This window comes from Hemicordylus capensis, chromosome 6 (assembly GCF_027244095.1).
Source record: "Hemicordylus capensis ecotype Gifberg chromosome 6, rHemCap1.1.pri, whole genome shotgun sequence".
Taxonomy (NCBI): domain Eukaryota; kingdom Metazoa; phylum Chordata; class Lepidosauria; order Squamata; family Cordylidae; genus Hemicordylus; species Hemicordylus capensis.
The window spans coordinates 135224516-135240778 of NC_069662.1; the positions used below are offsets into that span (position 1 = coordinate 135224516).

General features: G+C 42.1%; 1 protein-coding gene across 15 annotated transcripts in view; it reads right to left on the reverse strand.

Moving 5' to 3' along the window:
- Positions 1-11920: 11920 nt before the first annotated feature.
- The window catches only part of ADAM22 (ADAM metallopeptidase domain 22), a 196881-nt gene continuing 192538 nt past the window's right edge, over positions 11921-16263 (reverse strand). For 14 of the 15 annotated variants that reach the window (XM_053261903.1, XM_053261902.1, XM_053261908.1 and 11 more), the window contains one exon: positions 11921-15514. In XM_053261903.1, coding sequence (XP_053117878.1) covers positions 15494-15514 — 21 coding nt within the window. In that variant the 3' untranslated portion in view covers positions 11921-15493. The remainder of the gene's footprint in view (positions 15515-16263) is intronic. The other variant, XR_008309864.1, reaches the window with a different exon arrangement.

Genomic DNA, 16263 nt, shown 5'->3' on the forward strand with positions numbered 1-16263 from the left:
ATGCTATTCAGCTTAGCTGAGTTTCCCCTAGAAATAATAGCTGGCCATTGGAAGCCTTCAACGCCAAAATTAGAATTCTAGAAGGTGCTCAGCCCTCTCAAGCCTGACTCAAAAAGCTCGGTCTTTAGGCTATTTTTTTTAAAACCCTCTTAGAATTGGAACTTTGTACAGTTCATAGATTCAGGATGTGCCAAATTCTGTCCCCAGGAGTGTGGCTGCTCACCTCTCACTAACCCAACCATCCACCCCACTGAAAGCCCAGAGAGAGGGCCAATTCTGTAGATGAGTCCTAGAGCTTCCCAAGCCTGGGGATCTCTTGAGCTGAAATTACTATTTGAAATCACTATTTGGGGGGCCCTCAATTCCTTGCAAGCCAAGAAGCTAGCTGCCTGGAGTTTCCCCTCGCCGGCAAATCCCCATCTCGTCACTCCAGCACAATAGGGATGTGCAGGAACCAGTTGGGAGGCCCTTTTACAGGCCTCCAAACCTGTTTGAACCCTGGCCGGCTCAAACGTTTGATGGTGGGAGTATTGCTTTAAGGGCAGGGGAGGATGCACTCACACACACACACACACCGCCAACCGGAAGTAGTAGCTGCAACTGTGCACGTTAGTCAACTCCTGGTGGCCACAGAGCCCTGTGATTGTCTTTGGTAGAATACAGGAGGGGTTTACCATTGCCATCTCCCGTGCAGTATGAGATGATGTCTTTCAGCATCTTCCTGTATCGCTGCTGCCAGATATAGGTGTTTCCCATATTCTGGGAAACATATTCTGGGAAATATGTTTCCCATATTCTGGGAAACATACCAGTGGGGATTTGAACTGGCAACCTCTGGCTTGGTAATTAAGTCATTTCCCCACTGCACGATTAGGTCTGGACTAAGCTAAGTTAAATTCGCCACATTAAGCCAAAGCATAGTCACATAGTCCACAGTTTCTCAACCACCAGTCCCTGGACCGCTGCCGGTCCGTGAAGGGTTGAGTGCCGGTCCATGACAGGGAGTCGAACCCCTCACCACCACCACCAAACAACTGCAATCAAGGCACTCACTTCCTCAATTTTGCACATGACACAGAAGAGGAAGAAGAGGAGTATCACGGAGACGCGGGACCCTGCTTCCGCCTTGCCTCCATGTGCTGCTGAGATCTCCCTACAGCTATCTTATTCCCTGTCTTTACAGCTTCCTACTGCATGCGGTGCGGGGGCATTGAGGAAAAGGTATGGCAGTGGGCACCACTTGAAGGGCTGCTGGTTCTTGCATGCACATTGTTTGCAGCCAAAGGTTGATTGAAACCCAGCTGCCTGTTGCAGCCGAGGCACCTTGAGAGGGAACGCTGTTTCCCTCTTGCATCGGTGGGGCATTGTGGTCCCTCGGCCCCTTGTAACCCCCTGGTCTGCACCGCTGGTGGAAGACGACGGTCCCCTTTGTGACCTCGCCAGGGGTGGAACCTTTGGCCGGGATCATGCCGCGGTGAGGGCTAAGCTGTGGAGAGAGGGAGGAGGGCTGCCTTGGCTTGCCTCGCAGCGATGCACGAGCAGCATGTTGGACCACGTGAGCTGCGTGGCCCCAAAGGCAGGCTCGTGTGATTGGCGCATGCGGGGGAGTTGGGAGGGGGGGCGCAGAAGTGCGTGCTGTGAGAGAGGGTGGGGAAACACCTGCTACATTCTGGTGCACAAGCACAACGGCGGCAGCTCTTGGACCCAGGCGACCTTCCAAGCACGGTCCAGTGCACCATTGCCTCACCCACCCTGAACAGTGCCTTTTCTCCCCAGTGATGAAGACGAGGCATCCACCACTACAACGCCCCGTGCCCCCACCATCTCAGAATCACCCCCTTCCCTTTAACGCCAGGTCCCCACCGCTCTTCTTTCACCATAAAAAATCCTCATTCCCAGTGCCTGCCACGTAACCGTTTTTAAAGAGTTTTGGAGGAGCTGCGTGGGTTTCATTAGGTCCGCCTCACAAAGTGCGCATCTAAGAGCAGGATCCAGATCAAGCCAGGTGATCATGACCAAGCAGCATTGACACAAATGACTAAATTAATTTCAGTGGGTGGTCCTGACTAACGTCTGGATCCGGCGCTGCAACTACACAACTCCTGATAAACCTCCACCTCCATCAAGAGAGGGTTAAACTGTAGACTTCGGGCTCTACTGACAACTTGCCCAGCTCTCCTCTCCTCGCCTCCTTTTTGCTTTGCTTGACATCCAGCCTGATGAAGAGTTTTGGGGAATTCAAAAGCTTGCTTGTGTGTTGTTTTCATTGGCCTCATGTAGCTTCTGAATTTTTTTAATGGCCCAACATCCCCTCTCCATTGAGTAATCACAAGCACCCCCACCCTGCACATACTGGAGACATATTTGTTCACCCATTCAGGGGTTCTCAACCAGGGTCCCAGATGTTGGTGGACTTCAACTCCCATAATCCCCAGCCATAATGGCCAAATGCCATTGTGGTTGGGGGTTATGGGAGTTTAAGTTCACCAACATCTGGGGACCCAAGGTTGAGAACCCCTAATATTCCATGTTTGCAAAAGATTCCAAATTTAATGATTTTAATGCTTATATTATTTTAATTGTAAACTGCCCAGAAATGCAAGATTTGGGCAGTATAGAAGTCTGTTAAACAAACAAACAAACAAACAAACAAACAAACAAACAAACAAGAAAATCTTAAACTTGAAACCCCTTTACGAACTGCTGGTCCGGGAAACTGCAGTCCTTGAAACTCTGCATGAAGAATTTAGTGGTCCTTGACTCCAAAAAGGTTGAGAAACACTGACATAGTCATTACCACACTTCAAAGCAAACCTGATGACAGATATACAGGTGGAGAAGGTGTGTGCAACCATAAAACTGGTAATGCATGCCAACCTTTTCCAGCAAGACACCCAATCAGTGTTCCCTCTTAAGGCGTGCGTGTGTACTCACATGTTTTCCGATGTCCGCTCAGTTACTTTTTGATCCCACTCAGGTTGAATCAGGAAGGTCCCACTCTGAATGCATGTACACGCGCTGCCTTGATCCTGCCGCCCAGAACAAAACTCGTTCCACACACAGATTAAAAAAACTAGAGTGAATACTGCACCCAATATCAGCATAGCCTTCCTGACAGTGGAAATTGGGCTTGCTGACGATGACCAGGTACCAGCAATCTGCTTTTTCATATGTCGTGTGAAGCCACACTGTACTTGAGAGAAGCATATGAACTGTTCCCTGCCACTCAGCTGTTAAAGGCAAAGATTACCCTTGGAGTCAAGCTCTGCCAACTATGAGAAGTAAAAGAAAACCAATGTGAATTTTCTCTAACTCATGAGAAACAAACATTTCTCACTCTTATACAAAACTATGGTACGGCCACACCTGGAGTACTGCATACAATTCTGGTCAACACATCTAAAAAAGGACATTGTAGAACTGGAAAATGTGTAGAAGAGGGCAACCAAGATGACCAGGGGCCTAGAGCATCTTTCTTATGAGGCAAGGCTACAACACCTGGGGCTATTTAGTTTAGACTGCGCTGCGGAGAGACATGATGGAGGTCTATAAAATCATGCACGGTGTGGAGAAAGTGGATAGAGAAATTCTTCTCTCTCTCACATAACTGTAGAACCAGGGGTCATCCCATGAAATTGATTGCCAGGAAATTTAGGACCAGCAAACAGAGGTACTTTTTCACTCAACACATAATCAACTTGTGGAATTCTCTGCCACAAGATGTGGTGACAGCCAACAACCTGGATGGCTTAAAGAGGGGTTTGGATAACTTCACGGAGGAGAGGTCTATCAATGGCTACTAGTAGGAGTGCTATAGGTTGCCTCTGAGTACCAGTTGCAGGGGAGTAAAAGCAGGAGAGAGGGCATGCCTTCAACTCCTGCCTGTAGGCTTCCAGAGGCATCTGGTTGGCCACTGCGTGAAACAGGTTGCTGGACTAGATGGGCCTTGGGCCTGATCCAGCAGGGCTGTTCTTATGTTCACCCCAAATTGTGCCTTGCACATTAAGATCAATAGTCTTTTGCAACCACCAAATGAAAGAGGATTTTAAAAGTCCACACAAGACGCCACAACTGTATTAATTTAAAAGTCAGTTTTACTGATGTTACAATATGCTAGTATTATTGGAAATCACAGGCATTTTGTATTAAATATCTTCATAGGAATGGTTACTATGATAAGAAAATTGTGTAAGAACCGAGATCTCCAAGTTACAGTTTTAGAAAAAGGAACATTTGATTCAGTTACACAGGAAAGCCAGCTTCATGGATTGTAATGCATATGACAAATACAATAAAATAACAATTGGAGCTGCAGTACTTATAATGGGCAGGTTTTTTGTGCTGGAATTTGTCATGATCTGTTTCAGTCATCTAAGAATTGGAAGGGTTCCTTTAACAAAATAATGACAAGATGCAACATGATTTGCTACTGTTTGTAGGAACTATCTCTAGTGGTGAATAATAATTATTTGTTCTTAACATATGGGATGGTTTTGATTAAGTTACACAGGTTTTTCCCCCCATAACCACACACAAAAATACACTACTGCAAAAACTCAACCACTGGATACAACTACATCAAAAACACTGTTGAAATAGGCCAATACTAGAAATAGTTTCAGTAGCAGGTTTTAAATGTCATAATTGCTCCTTTGGGGGGGGGGGGGATGCAATTTTGTGTCAAGTAGAAAATGGCCACCATCTAACACACAGTTAAGCAGGTATTAATTTGCCATTGAAATTAATGGGACTAAAAACACAGTTAAATTATGCTGTGACCAGGATTGTTCTAAAAAATATTGTGGTATATTTGTTCTTTAAAAGGTTGCTCAAAAGTTTACAGTTTATGCATCAGACTGTATGGCTAGCAAATACTATATAGATTTGCAACACAGGTAATCATCAGCAGGCATTAATGTCCCAATAGAAGAAGTGATCCATTAGCACTTACAGAATAACATCACATGACAACTGTGATACTTTATAGTTATCAGCTAGCACCACTATATTTAGAGGGCAGTTAGATATCTTTATATATGCATATTTAAGCATATTTACAATTGCTTCTAAATTTGTTGTAAAAATATACTTTGCAAAAGTTGAATATGTAAGGTCATAAGGCCTCTCAGGATTTAAAAAAACCCACAAAAACCAACTGTGCCTATTTTTTAAGCTGTAAGGCTGAAGGGAATTTTTTTTTAAATAAAAGATTATCTGGCTTTCATGTACATGTAATTCAAACCAAAATTGAAGTCTACAGGCTGAATTCCTAGTGTGCCATCTTTTCCAAGACTGATTATCACAGCAATGCATTAGGGGTCTGCCATATTGTAGTATATCAATCCATCTTTATCCCTTAATCCAACTTCTACCTATTGCTCTCCCCCACTTGGCTTATCTCAGTTTTTCATAGCTTATTTTCAATGTTTTGGCAGCTGAAGTGCAAATAATTTCTTATGGGTTTCGTACTTTTAATAATTTAAATTTAATAATTAAATTTAGTATTTTTAATAATAGTTTTACCAGAACTAAGCTTCATGAGAACGAATGGGTAAACACATTTCTGTTGTAAGCTGAATGTTTACATGTTTATCAAAATTGGTTTTTAAAGCTGCAGAGAAATTGTAAAATTGTTGCTACAAGGCACAACATTGCTATTAAAAGCTACTTTTAAAACTGCCATACTAAATTGGCTTGTCCCTCTATCAATTCCCACAACAATCCTTAACAGCAACTTTGAATAATAAATAGCATGTGTAGAAATCATAGATTAAAGAAAAAGACTATCTTTCCTAACTGAATGGACAAAAATTGGCAGCTAAGAAAATATACATTTTTAATCTGATAACATTCATGCTACTTTCAATAAAGTTATAATACAGAAATGCTTATTACTATGCCCTGAAATATTTTCAGTAACTAGTGATTTCTTTCATGTAGGTTTATTGTTACAGTCCACCTGAAAGGGAAATGTAGCATTTTCCAACTGATGGTTGATCTATCTTTGAGGACTTATTCCTACTTCTACTAGGCCTTCAAAACACTTGCTAAAATGTTAGTTAATCCTCAGAGGATGACACCAACCTTGCCACCATTGGTGGGTTTACCCTAGCATGGTTTTACTATGGGTACATCTGGAATTGCTTCTACTGCAGTTATTTTTCTAGAATTCCGCCTGCCTGTGGGACAGAAGCAACGTGAACTGGCTGTATGCATGTACCACGTACAGGGCAACACAACCTAAGTGGCTTTCCTATAGTACAAATACATATCCATGCAAGACAACTCCAAGCACAATAGGAGATGGGAGAGTACCCAGAGATCAAGATGGTATCATAGACTTTCCATAACAGAAAAACCATCTAAACTAAGTGATATGTGGGTATTGGATAATCCTGTTCACATATAAAATTATTCATCTCGACAGCTAAAGCCCATAAGGATGAAACAGCAATAAGATGCAATTATATCATTATATATGCATATATATGCTATATATCCTTACAAACCTCGTTAAAAACTGCACTGTTGGCAATTAGCACATTTAGCTATTTCAAGCCCCATTGCGCTAAAGTGATCTCATGTTCCCCTGGTTCTCATGTTCCTAAGATAATTAGTCCACTTTAAATCAGCTAGAGTAGGGTAGGACAGAAGAGGTATGGTTTGATGTATGCTGCCTAGAGATGTGCATGAACCAAGGTTTGTGCACTGGTTCGGTGCCGCAGGGAGGGGGAGGGCAAACATATTGCAGGCGAGCAGGCGTGGATGCCATGTGTGTGCTGGCAACATATGGGGTTACTTGGGACAAGCACTGCCACAGCAGGAAGCTGCATGAGGTGGCTGAGAGCAGGAAAGGACCAGCTCTGCTTTTTCTTAAAGATTCAGCTCGCCCTCCCCGCAGTGCCAAACTGGTTTGGTGCCGAACCACTGTACAAACCTCCATTCATACACATCCCTAATGCCGCCACACTCACAATTCGGTATTTTGTGCCGCTGGAGTCCAGCTCATTACAATGCATTAATCCAAATGCAATATTCTCATGGCTATGGTGAGCATGATTAAAGAGTAAACCACGATCATTGAGTCCTGAGTGCTTCCATGGAGTGTGACGGGAGAACCCAGAATTTCAAGGCAATCCAGTCCTGATTAAATGAAGTTTAACCACAGTGCTTGGACTGGGATTGCCCAGAAATTCCAGGTTGTCACGTCACACTCCACAGGAGTGGGCAAGGCTTGGCAATCACAGTTAACTCTCTTGCCGTGGTTGTGAGAATGTGTCCATAATTGTTAAGACCCAAGAAGTCCGGGTGGGGGGCGGGGGGGGGATATTTCTTTCAAAATTGTCTCTGCTTAATGCCTGTGCTTAAAGGGAATAATTAGCTAAGACTTTCTTCTGGCTATCTTTCCCTTTGGAGATGAGGCAGTCATCCACAAAGAAGAGGGCTATATTGGTGGTGACCCCAACATTATGAAAGTACTATCCTCTGGTGGTGTACCAGACTCATAGACTCAGCCTAGACTCCTTCATAAACCAGTTGTCTTGGTTTTTGTTTTTTAATAAAGCCTCTGGGTGGGGATAATTGTGCTGTTTATTGCTATTTTGCTGATGTTTGTTCATTTTTCTGGGAGCTTATTCTTTGTGCTGCTGCTACACCTTATTTGGTTTAATTGTGGTTTTCTTTTTATAATTGTATTATAAGTGACTTTATGTTACATTTGTGAAAAAAAATGGGGTCAATTAAAAAATCCAAAAAATGTCCACATTAATTAACAGAAGCTTTTTTCTTATTAGATCACCTTCAGGACGGCCCTTCCATGAGGCATGGTGAGGCAGGGTGAGGCAGTCAACTCAGGCGAGAGAAGGGCACAGGAGGAGGGAACTCAGTTCCTGTCACCATGGGCACCAACCCGCCATCCACTGTTGCCACCTTTCCTCACTTCACTGGGGCATGGGATTCATTTCCCCTGTCCTATTGGGATGTACCTCTTCTTCCCACTTAGAGTGCTGACCCCTGCCACCATGGTCTGGCTTGGTGGCAGGGTCTGAGCAAATGTGTATGTCACTGCTGCTGCCTTGGCAGCATGACCTGAGAATGCTGAGCACATACCCGCAGATGGGAGAGTGTCATATTGGTCTTTGCCTTGGGCAGCAAAATATCTTGGACTGCCTGCCATCACTTTATTCAAAAATAAACACGTGAACATGAATGATTAGCAGCATTCCATGTATCTTGGATTAGAAGTGGATTTCATTCACAGCAAATACAGTATAGGTAAAAGTAGCAAATGAGGCTAGGAACCAGCTGCCACTTTTTAAAGTCTCGCCATCTTCTGCTGCTTCTTCATTAACCACAGAAGGCTGACACTTCCTCATGCAAGCCTTAACAAACACATTGGTAGATAAAGCCCCTTGAACTCAGTGGAACTTATTTCTTAGTAAAGATGCTTAGCTTTTTTTTTTTTTAAAGCGATTTCCCTTTTTGTGGCTGATATACTACACAATGTTACATGTATAGTTATGTTATGTTTGTGTAACTGCACTCTTCTGCAAGTGCAAAAATTTCAGAAATAGAACTGCACAACGGTTCAGCCATTGGAAATAATAGCCACACTGTTGCACAATTGTGCTTGTGAAATATTTGTGCTTGTGCAAAAATACACTTGTGCAATTGTGCAAACAATATGTTGTAACGCACACATAACTATGCACACTATGTCAGCGGTTATGGTTATGTTTTGGAGTGAAACACTTTTTACTGAGGTCAGTTGACTGGATTAATAAACTTGATTGTGATTCTTCTGTTTAGGATTGAACTGTCAGTCCTTTAAACCAGGGATTCTCAACATTTGGTCCCCAGATGTTATGGGACTTCAACTCCCATAATCCCCAGCCCCAGTGGCCTTTGGTTGGGGATTTTGGGAACTGAAGTCCAATAATATCTGGGGACCCAATGTTGAGAACCCGTGCTTTAAACCAAGAAGCCTTTGTTTTTGGTCCAGCCTGTTGCATTACATCTACTCAGTGTGATTCCTTAAAAAAAATCTGATAGTATTTTCACCTACCCTTAAAACAGTGGGTAGAGTTTCTGGAAAATTGGAACTGCGCCCAACATAATTTCTCTGGACCTGATACAAGCTCATAACATGGGCTCCCTTGCCCTCTCACTTCCCTCCTCACGGAAGTATTGTCTGTTTTTAAGACCTGAAGAATTTATTAGGATTTCTCTTTTAGTTTCTTTACATTCTTTAAGTGTCATACCTTTCTGACTGATCTGTATTGCCAGATCTAGAAGTACAACATGTATAGATTAATTATACAGAAGTGACAAATGACTTTTAGAATATTCTAACTGTCCCTGGAATCTCGTGCCAGTTCTTTTATGTGTGGTAAGACCAAAGGACTCACTTACTGACTCACATATATTCTGAGGCCTTTAGACCCTACCCGCAGCCTGCCGTTTCTTATCTCAATGCACTTACTTATCCTTGAGATCTCAATGCACTACTATAATCAGAGGGCTATAGGCCACCTCCAGCCTCAGAGGCAGGAAACTTCTGAATACCAGTTTATTATTTATTTATTTATACCAGTTGCAGGGGAGTAAGATACCAGTTGCAGGGGAGTAAGAGCAAGAGAGAAGGCATGCCCTCAACTCCTGCCTGTAGGCTCCCAGTGGCATAAGAACATAGGAAGCTGCCATATACTGAGTCAGAACATTGGTCTATCTAGCTCAGTATTGTCTTCACAGACTGGCAGAGCCTTCTCTAAGGTTGCAGGCAGGAATCTCTCTCAGCTCTATCTTGGAGAAGCCAGAGAGGGAACTTGGAACCTTCTGCTCTTCCCAGAGCGGCTCCATCCCCTGAGGGGAATATCTTACAATGCTCACACTTCTAGTTTCCCTTTCATATGCAACCAGGGTGGACCCTGCTTAGCTAAGGGGACAAATCATGCTTGCTACCACAAGACTAGCTCTCCTCTCACTGGCATCTGATGGGCTACTGTGTGAAACAGGATGCTGGACTAGATGGGCCTTGAGCCACAGGAGTAGCTAACAAAATTTTGTATCTAACAAAATTTTGTATCTGAATGGCAGAAAAAAGAAGAGCAGCCACCAAAATAAGTACACAAGAACAGCCCTGCTGGATCAGGCCCATGGCTGTTCTTATGTACTTATTTTGGTGGCTGTGCTTCTTTTTTCTGCCATTCAACAAAATTTTGTTGGCTCCTCCAACCCATGCCAGCAAAATGCCACTCTATTCTAAAGAAGGGCCTAGGCCAGCCAAATCTTACTAGAGTGGGTCCAGCAAGGACCGCTGCCAGGGACGTATCTTTTGATATGGGCCCTGGGCCTACTGAGCCTGCTTTAGGCCCACAGCTGCCCCCTCCCTTTCATAATTAAATTTTTCAGGCTCTCTAAAGTAGCGTGGTGATATTGTGCAGTGTGTATGGCAAGGGACTGCTTAGAGTAACTGTGCAGCCAGCTTCTCAGGTAGTGTGTAGGACATTTGGGGAACTAAATAAATGATCCAGGGCACCAGGTGGCTGTTGCCAACACATGCCTGGATCCAGCAAATCTCACAGATTCTTAAAAGATCTGGACTTCATATTATAGATACAGAGATATACATTCTCAAGTATGTTCTACAATTTCCCCATGGTAATGGGCTTAAAGTCAGGACCCCATGGACTTCCAGGCTCAGGTGAAGTACTCTTTTTCCCTACCCTTCCATCCTTGGGCCCTGCTCTGGAATGAACTTTATCCTCACTTACCTTCATACTTCTATCTTGCTGCATGTTTACAGAATAAACATGATTTAAACACACACACACACACACACACAGGCTTGGACTTGATTTCAGCTGTGTGAATTAACTTGGGCACCCTATTTCAAAGTTCAATGGAGCTGCGATGGTTCAGATGGCTGGCACCCAAATAACTTCAGCAGCACTCAACGGGGGCAGGGCTCTTCTGATTGCTAATTTGCCAAGGATGGCATGAAAGACTTCTTACTGGACAGCATCCAGGTTAAGTTAGCCATAACCAAGTCCCACTGAAATTAATAAGACTCCGGTTAATCATAACTAACTTGTATCATTGACTTCAATGGTGTTTAGTCATAGTATTGTGGTTGGAGTGTTGGACTAGGACCAGTGAGACCCAATGTTCACATTCCCATTCAGCCATGAAACACGCTGGGTGACTCTGGGTCAGTCACGTATCTCTCAGCCTAACCTACCACACATAGTTGTTGTGAGAATAAACATAACCATGTACACTGCTCTGGGCCCCTTGGAGGAAGAGCAGGATATAAATGTAAAAATAAATAAATCACTAACTAATCTGGATGTTGCTCATTGCTTGCAGATGGGACAACATGTAATTGCTGGGACAACATCCCAGTGAAGCTTCTTACAACACAGCAGTCCTTGCTTCCTTCTACCTACCCTCTTCTCTGCCAGGACAACAGCTCACAGGAACCAAACTATATGTCAACATGCATTTCAATTACTGCAACATATTTCATTGGAAGACTTTACAGAAAGGTACAAGAACCTTAGGCTATTACTCTTGATTTACTTTATCCTGAGAACTATAAAATATTTTAAAGAACCATACATTGCCTCTGCCTGTATTAAAATGCCTGGGGTTTGAAGCAGACCTGTTCACACTCTTCATACACATAAAGCTTAAATCAAAGCAAATGTACTTCTGGGCCTTGTCTCCATGCACCCAAAGCAGGAGGTCAATAGAAGCAATATGTCTCTTACTATCTGACCTTCTCAATCTTTTGGAACTCAGAACTCATTTGTAACCCTTCTTAGCCCAGGAATCGCTCACAACTTCCTATTGTCCATGACCCTTTCATATGTCAAGGCAATACAATTTTGTAAGCCGTGGAACCCTGCACTCGACCATGGAAGTAAAAGCCAAAATTTATTAAAATTATATTTAGCTTTACATTTAGATTATTAAGTGACTTAATATTTACAAAATGTTAGTGATGATCAAACAATGATAGATGACAGTGTATATCATTAACTATGGAGAAAGACGGTTTCAAAATAAAAGCTTTGAAGTTACCTCAGTTCTCACGACATTACATTCAGCTCTGTCTGCCAAAATAATCTTCACTCTTCTTTATTGCATGGAAATAAAAGAGGAATGAAGGAGGACAAATAAAAACATCACCAATTCCAAATGACACAGCAGTTTGTATGAAATCAAAAGTAAAGATCCAAAAAGGCACATGATAAACATCTAAATAGTTCAGCTACCAAGAATCAGAATGCAAAGCTGTGGAGAGATTATTCTCTAGAATTATCATAGGCTCTAGAATTATCATTTTACTTTAACTTACTCTAAACTTGGAGGGAAAAATTGTTCCAGAAACTGATTCAAAATCCACTTAAACCTAGAGAAAGATCGCCATTATTTTAACCAAGGTTCCCAGTCCTAATGGCATGAGATATTAACTTAGCTTTCATCTTCCAGTTCTTGGCCAATATTTAATATATGAAAAATTAGTTTTTGACATATACTCAACTGTCTTTTAGACAGTTCTGATGTGATCATTTGCTCATTGTGTTCTTTCCTATTTATTTCAAACCAAAATACTTACCAAAACATGCCTTTTATAGGGATATTTATGACTGCAAGGCTGGTATTGTATAAATATAACCAGCAAAGTCTTATAAATATAATACTTTTAAAGTCTTACTCATTTTACAATTGGAGATATCCTCAGAAGTACCTTAAACTTTATCTTCCCATAGATTTGACATAATTTCTTTTAAAAAATAAGTCCTGTTACATGATGGAAGGCCACAAGCATCAACCCATACACTGAAGGAATTACGTGAAAGAGGTAGAAGATTCAGAAATATAGAGGATGCTCCCACTCAAATACTGTCAAAAGATTAGGTGGTGCTATTGGCCCAAGTATGATTTTAGGAAGCTGCCTTATATCGAGTCAGAACCATCAGTCCATCTTGCTCAGTATTGTCTACTCTGCCTGGTAGCAGCTCTCCAAGGTTTCAGGCAGGAGTCTCTTTCCCAGTCCTATATGGAGTTGCCAGGGATTGAACCTGGGTTCTTCTGCATGCAGAGCAGATGCTCTACCACTGAGCAACGTTTTAATGGTGACATTTTTCAACAGCCTTGAGGCAGAGTCTTAAGAGCCTTTCCATGCAGTTAGATGCTTTTGCCATTTTATGCTGGGCACTGCAAGGCAATGCATTCACCAAACCACTTCTCTAGTTGCAACTAGGAAATACCATATTGGGGACCCCTAGAAATTTCTCAGCTCCCGCATTCCTGCATTGCAAATTCTGCTGTTGCAAAGTACTATATATATATATTTTACCTAAAATATATCCTGGAAAAAGAATTTTCTACCATAGCATTACAATAGGTTGTTGTCCCTTCCAATCATTTTACCTTACAATAACTTTGAGATGAAATTAGCCAGAAAACCTTATAGAACTTATTGACACATACTTTTTTTTTTACAATTTACACTCAAGAACATTGCTCTGAAAATATATTTTAAGATTCCTTCCCCTTCCCTTTTAGATGTGAACTTTCCACATCTTCCACTAGTTCACATAACAGTTGCTGGATGGTTAGGCTAATGACTCTCATAAACAAATGTACACTGGCAGCATTTTACAAAATGTTTGTAAAAAATTTGAAAAGTCTTTCATAAAGAACTCATGTGAGGGATCCCACCTGTGCCTTAGAATGCAAGACAGATATCAGCTCATGCACACCCATCAAGCTGCAGTCAATAATTACACAGCACACTGATGGTCCATGTTCTACACCAGGGGTTTCCCAACCTGTGGCACTCCAGATGTTGCTGAACTACAACTTCCATCATTCCCAGCCTTGCAGCTGGAGATGATGGGAGTTGTAGTTCAGCAGCATCTGGAGTACCACAGGTTGGGAACCTCTGTTTGCTTGTCCCCTATCCAAGAAGATATGGTGAGCCCTCCCAAAATTCCAACAAGATGTCTTTTTACATATCGTACAACGCTTGGCCTCTGGTAATTAAAAAAACAAACCCATTCAAATAACATTCCCTATTTGACCCTATTTACACAGCATTACAACAGCATGTAGGATAAAAGGTGAAGTCCAATAAATTGGAGTTGCAGAAAGCTGAACTTCAGTGTGGTACTCCAAACCAGTCCCTTAAACAGATTAGGGAGGAGCACATCTCGTCTTCCCACCAGGTGCACTGCCACTTAATTGCAGGGAGATGTCAATTCAGACAAACCACGCCCCCTGCACAATTAGGCAATACACTCAGCGGGGCAGGGGACTGAGTTGTGATGCCCACGCTTTTCTCCCAAGGAACTGGCACAGAGTGTGATCTGAACTGACCTTAGATTTCAGTACTCACAGCAGATCTGCCATTCTCACCATCATCACCTTAGCCATTTTAATTCGATTGCTATGTAAAAATGGGTTTCCCCTGGATTTTGGACAGCATTCTGGACTATTTAGTTTAGTACTCCTTAGTACCTCTCCTTAGACAGGGTCAGGCATCTGTATTAACCCCTGCACAGCAAGCTTTGGATGAGAGGAATTTTCATTAGGAAAACAGTGCATGGGGAAAATAGGTTTTTTTCAAAAACCCTCCTACAGCACTGCTGTTCTAATTTGGTTTACTCTCACTCCCTTTCTTTCCACTTGTAACTAGATGAAATTGAGCAAAAACATGGAAGATCCTATTCACAGATTTCCCACATCATGTCTAGTTTGGCTTTTACATTTTTTGACATATGATGTTCGGTCACTGTTCTTCAAACAACAACAAAAACCCGCTATGTAATTGCAGTGTTGATATTTTACAACTTTTTACACATATATGAGTTTCTGTTGAGAATATAATCACAAAAGGTAAAAAAAAGTCACTTTGTTGTTGGATGCTTATGTCAAATGTTTGCCTCTTCAGATTCCGCTCGTGGAAAAGTCCTACATTTCTTATTCCTGCATGCTAATTCTACTATAGTATAATGACTAATCCCTTACACATGGAAAGTGGAGAACAGAGGGGTCCATGCACATAGCATAAATGTTTACATAACAAATTCTGAATTCTTTTTTTGTTTGTTTAGTTATTTGGGACTATATTAGACCAGGAAAAACTCCACATTTGGGATTCCAAATTAGTTTTATCTGCACGTCTATGTATTATCTGTCATCATGCAGAATAATCTTATCATATTCAGTCCCACGTAGCCCAGGTTAATTATTTCTTAAAGTTTGGTTGTTCTTTACTTGTCATTAACCAAATTCTAGTCTTCTGCAGAAAACTGACTTTTCCTTCATCAGGAGAACTTGTTCGCTCAGTGCCGATCAGCATCTCTGTCCTGTTAAATTGTCCGATTAGCAAGTGAATGTTCAGTGACCCAGTGATGCTGAGTTTGTATAAAATCTGAAGTACAGTAAACAGTTCTGGTGTCAGCTCAGGTAGACAGCGGAACTAAATGGAAGTCTCCCATAGCTGCAAGAGGAGAAAGGAAAGATAAATATCCATTACTACAGTTTCTGAATTCCATTTGTTACCTATACAATAGGCTTGTTTTAGAACAAACAGTGAGTGTGGTCTAAAGGACAGAGACCCAAGTTCAAGTCTCACTCAACCATGATGATAGGTATAGTGGTATAATGTTGGAACAGGATTGGAGAGATGTGAGTTAAAATCCCCATTCAACCATGAAGCTTATTTGGAGAAAGGATCATATAACCCTAATGCACCAGTATCAGAGGTTTATACTGGTACACAGAATGAAGTATGTTAAGGGGATGCCAATAGTGCACATTCAACCCCTTCAAAGTGGCAAGAGTGGGGGCACCCATGTAAAACCTTCCAGTCAAAAACCTAAGAGATACCTTGCTGGATCAGATCACCGAGTCCTACATTCTGTATCCATCAGCAGCCAGAAGTGAACTAGCAGGATAAGGCGGCCACAGTCCTTGCCAGTTATTTGTCCCTAACATCTGATATTCATACGGGAGAGCCAGCATGGCATAGTGGTTAGAGGGTTGGTCTAGGACCGGGAAGACCTGAGTTTAAATCCCCATTCAGCCATGAAGTTCAGTGGGTGACTCTGGGCCAGTCATGTATCTCTCAGCCTAAACTACACAGGGGTGTTGTGAGGATAAAACATAACCATGTACACCACTCTGGGCTTCTTGGAGGAAAAGCAGGATATAAATGTTAAAAAATATATGTATAAAGCATCTGAATAT